At 42.2% G+C, this 5,077-nt stretch overlaps 1 protein-coding gene across 1 annotated transcript; it reads left to right on the top strand.

Annotated features, from left to right (window-relative positions):
* Window positions 1-460: 460 nt before the first annotated feature.
* On the top strand, window positions 461-3,820 carry RPL22L1 (ribosomal protein L22 like 1). Its single transcript, XM_044667736.1, has 4 exons — window positions 461-497; window positions 2,741-2,833; window positions 3,059-3,180; window positions 3,568-3,820. The coding sequence occupies exons 1-4, from the start codon at window positions 489-491 to the stop codon at window positions 3,710-3,712; spliced, it is 369 nt and encodes a 122-aa protein (XP_044523671.1). The 5' UTR covers window positions 461-488; the 3' UTR covers window positions 3,713-3,820.
* The last annotated feature ends 1,257 nt before the right edge of the window (window positions 3,821-5,077 follow it).

Raw genomic sequence — 5,077 nt, 5'->3', positions numbered from 1 at the left:
TGGGCTTGGCTCTCATCAGGTCCACTGAGCCCCCTAGCTGCCCAGCTCCTTCTGTGTATACCATTTTTTACTCTGAATTATAGAGAAAAATCTGTTTTATGAAGTGTCAAAATTGAGGGATTTCTCTGACAGCTTGAAGGCACATTAGATTTGATAATGGGACTTGGAGTCCTAGCCCAAACACCTGGGAAAAATCCCTCAATCTCTCCCAGCCTCGAATTCCTCATCGGTAAAATGACGATCCCAATAGATGTAGCGCCAAGTCCTTGGGACCTGACGGATGTGGACTGCGGAGGATGCTGGCGGTCCCTTTTACCCCAGGCCACGCCCCCTGTTGCCTTGGTTACCAACTTAAACCTCTTTAGTCCTTTTCCCCGGTGGCAGTGGCAGCGACGTCTTTGCGTCATTCCGTGCGTGCCTCGGCGTACGCTGCGCTATAAATGGAGAGTGCGCAGGCGCGTCCTCCCTCTTTCCGCGTCGTGTCCAAGATGGCGCCGGTAAGTTTGGACGGCGTGGGTAGCGATGCCGGTTCCTGGACCCCTTTTGTGCGGGAGCCCCGAGGGTGTGTGTGCATGTATGCGTGTGTGTATTCATGGCCTGACCGAGCCTTCCCGGTCCCACGAGTAGTAGGCAGTGCCTAGCTCGACCCTATGCCGACCGGAAGGAGCCTCGCCCCCCCACTGCGAGGACCGTGAGGGTGGGGAGGTCTCCGAGTCAGCCTACCCCCCCACTCCCGACTTTGGGGTATCGGAGCAGTCCAGGCTTTCCGCATCGGCCACGGCCTCGGGCCATCCCCTGGTGGTCTCTATGGGAGAGACCTGGAGCACTGACAGCTGGCTCTGCACCCCAAACTCGGTGCTCAGACTCCACGCTGTTTGCAGAGCAGGCCGCGTTCTTTACGCCCCTCCAACTGGGTGCTGTGCAAACGCTGGATGCGAGAAGAGGAAAAAAAGCCGCTGCCCGCCGGGCACTCAGTTTAATGGGGGAGACCCGCGAGCTAGAAAGAGGAAATCAAATCATCCACCGAGTACTAGAGAGACGGCGGTAATGGATGGGGAGGGACAAGGAATCTTTAAATAACTAATGGAAATAAAGAATAAAACGGGGGGAGAGGGGGAAGCTGGGGTTTCCCACAATGGATGGGGCAGGAAGAACATTGCACATGGGAAGGGGAAGAGCAAGAGAAAATTTTATGTAATAACACAGAGTTAACATTTCTGTAACACATGATGTTGCTGCTTATTCTAGTTGCTTGCCCTGTCATATGTGTTTGAGCTGTGTGACCCTGGGCAAGTCACTTGACACCCCCCCAGCTGCCTGGCCCTTATCATTCTTCTGCCTTGGAACTATTACACAGTAATGAATTTTAAGACACAAAGTAAGGATTAAAAAAAATTTAATGCATTTGAACAATGGAAATAAAAAGCTCTTAACAGCCCCTGTTCTGCTACATGGTATTTGTGTTACCCTGGATAACTCCACTTGGCCTAATGTAAAACATGAGCTATTGGGTGTAAACCATGGAATAATTCAGGATATAAAGTATATTAAATCGGCCCTTTTCAGACTTTAAAGTATGGTCGCAGCTGCCATGTGCACTGTCTGATTCGATGTGTAGTCAGACTTTTTCAGGGGAGATGTCTTATCTCAATACTGGACTTCAGAGGTCTGTAGTCTAAAGTAAAATCACTGAAACCTGCCTGGTTATCCTTCCCTTTTCAGGTTCTCCAGTATGATGGGACCTTAAAGGCCACCCCTATTCTGAGGCTCATGTTTTAACCGGAAATTTTTTTTTTATCTTTTATCTTCCATCATTGAATCAATACTAGTTATGTATTGGTTCCAAGGAAGAAGAGTGGTGAGTGGTAAGAGCTAGGCAATGGGGTTACACAGCTAGGAAATGTCTGGGGCCACATTTGAATCCAGGACTTCCCATCTCCAAGCCTAGCTTCTCAAGTAATATAACTGAAACCTTGATGAACCATCCTTCCCTTCCCAGGTTCTTTAGCATCATTTTTGAAGCTCACTTTTTAGCCATGAGGAATAAAGACTTAATGTGGGAGGTATCAAATCTTACCAGCTTTACTTTTTAGAGAGCCTTTCAAGACAAACATTTTTTCCTTATTATTGGATTGGTAATTGATACACCATCCGTAATTATGGCTGTTGGGCATACAGACACATTTTAAAAGTTTAATCTCATTAATTTAAAAAAAAATCCTTTCTTGCTAAATAATTTGCCGTTTAGGGAAAAAGCAAGGCTAAAAAAATCAGAGTTGGGTACTCCGTTTTTGAAGCTGTAGTTTAATCTGCTTATAATAGTAAGTAGTTACAAAAAATGATAAGATTTTTTTTTTTTAATTCCTAACTTCAGAATTTTAATGTTTTCCCCAATTGTGTTAAGAAGAGACTTGCCTTTTCCCCCTAAGTGTTTAAGGGGAAAGGGGAAGGACTTAACCTTACGAAATTTTAAAAAAAAAAAATTTTTTTTGTTTGTTTTGGGTACTTAGTAAATTTAAGCAAATAATGGAAGAACCTGGACTTGAGTTAAATTAGATTTTGTTTTATGAAAGAATCCATAGTGGAATAATGACAATTATTTCTTGGCACAGTTCTGCATATACTGTACTTTAAGAAGACAGTGCATAAAATGACCAGTCTGGTATTTTTGCTATTTTCCACATGAAGCTATTGTATTTTGTATACTAGATTGATTGATTGAAACTTTTTTTTTTTTAAGCCAAAAGATAAGAAGGCTAAGAGATCAACTTGGAAGTTTAACCTTGATCTCACCCATCCAGTGGAAGATGGAATCTTTGATTCTGGAAATTTTGTAAGTAACAGTTTTTATATATAAATCTTTGGAGGATTTAATTTTTAGGGCTAGAAATTAGCTAACCAAGGATATATTGCTTGTTTTGTGTGCCTTTTATATATACTTGGAAAACAACATTTTTAGTTTGATTTTAATGTATGCTGTATTCCTAGGGTACCTTCCCTAGTGAATATCTAGGGTTATCTTCCCTAGTGTTGTATTTTTCTGTATTTTTCAAAATAGGAGCAGTTCTTGAAGGAGAAAGTTAAAGTCAATGGAAAAACTGGAAACCTAGGGAATGTTGTTCACATTGAACGCTTCAAGAACAAGATCACAGTAGTGTCTGAGAAGCAGTTCTCCAAAAGGTAAGAACATAACCTTGTCTTTCTTGATTTATCTAATTATCCTTGGGGAAAGATGACCTTTGAAGACTGTAATGTAGTACTTCATCCAAATTAGGAACTATAATTTGGGTATCTTTTCCCCTTTAAAATCGTTACATAATGGACAAAGATATCAATTAAGGTTATAGTTTTCAATACTGACTGATATTTTTTTCCCTAGTCTGGGGTAATAAGCAAGTTACCTTTTGATCAATGTTGATAATTTGAATGTAGTGGGAGTGTAGTAAGCACATTCTACATATCCCTGAAGTCACTAGTAATTACAAAACTAGAGAAGTTCCCAAAGGCATATAGCCTACATTGCATGTAAGACACCAACACTAAACTTCTTTTTTCCCCTCTACACAGGTATTTAAAATATCTTACCAAGAAATACCTTAAGAAGAACAATCTTCGTGATTGGCTTCGTGTGGTTGCATCTGACAAGGAGACTTATGAACTTCGTTATTTCCAGATTAGTCAAGATGAGGAAGGATCTGAATCTGAAGATTAAATGGGAGCTGAGCCCTTTGAAGGGCTTTGAATTTTAAGTGTTCAAAAGGAAAAAAATATTATGAATACACTTTAATTTATGGGCAAATAAAACTTATAACTGATTTCACCTCTTTTGTTGTGTTTAAAAGTCTTAGGATGAAGATAACACATTACATTTGATCTTTATGATGAATTCACTCACTAAAATTCAGTTAACTGTTAGAATAGTTATTCCAGGTTTCTTTGGGTTCAGGGAGGAAAGCACTCGGGCTACCCCACATACCTGGAGCATGAGACTGGATATGGCACAAGCTTTATCCATGCTAAAAGATGCTGACAATTTTAGGAGGCCTGCATTCCTCGGGAGAGTGGGGGAAGGCAGGAACACAAAGCCTCAGGAGGTAGTTTGACTGAAATTTTGTGAAGTGTAAAGGAGGCTGCTGGAGCCCCACATGTTTATATAGGCATAGAGATCCCCTAGAAATTCTTAACTAGGATCTTATGCTTTCACTTGGGCTTCATTTTGAAATCCTTGTTACACATTGCATTTAAAAAGCCCATCCATCTAAAACCTTAGCAAAACCAAAGGTGAAGCTATTACTTTGAAAGGCAAGCCCTGACCTCCCATATCAAGGTTAGGAAGTTTACAGGCTCTGAAAAGTAACTCCCAATGGAGCAATCTGAGGATGTGACACATCAGCTCCCAAACAGGATTCTCACCTCTACCTCTCCTGCCCCAACCTGCTGACATCCAACCTCACTTAACTGCCTTTCTGACATTTCAAACAAAGCCTAATGTCCTAAAATCAACATCCAAAACAACTCATCTCAATCTCTGAACTTCCCTCTGATCTAATGTCCACATTCCTAAGCAGGCAATATGTTCTCCCAGTCCATCAAGCTCACAACCTAGGAGTCATCCTGGAATCTTCAGCATCTCCCACGGCCAAGCTCTTTCCAAGCCTTTAAACTCCTGCAGCATCTCTAGAATTCCTATCTCTTAGGACACTGCCTGACCCTGTAGGACTCTCTGCTGGGGTAGTCCGCCTCAAATCTCCAGGCAGCCTCTAATGGGATCTCCCTAAGATGCAAGTCTGATGATGCCATCCCTCCTCTTTCCCACCTTCCCATAAACTCCAGGGGCTTCCTATTGCTTCCAGGAGCAAATATGAAATGCTTTCTGTGGCATTCAATACCCTTTGTAACAGCCTCCTCCCACCTCTTCAGGCTTCTTACACCTCATTCCTGCCCTGGCTGTTCCAGAAACAAGCCATCTCAGCTCTGGGCATTTTCTTTGACTTTTCCCTTGATTTGGAATGCTGTCCCAAATCCATTCCAACTACTGGCTTCCTTTTCTACAGGAAACCTTCCCAACTCCTAGATT

This window comes from Gracilinanus agilis, chromosome 3, assembly GCF_016433145.1.
Source record: "Gracilinanus agilis isolate LMUSP501 chromosome 3, AgileGrace, whole genome shotgun sequence".
NCBI lineage: Eukaryota > Metazoa > Chordata > Mammalia > Didelphimorphia > Didelphidae > Gracilinanus > Gracilinanus agilis.
This window is presented reverse-complemented; position numbering and strand designations above follow the sequence as displayed.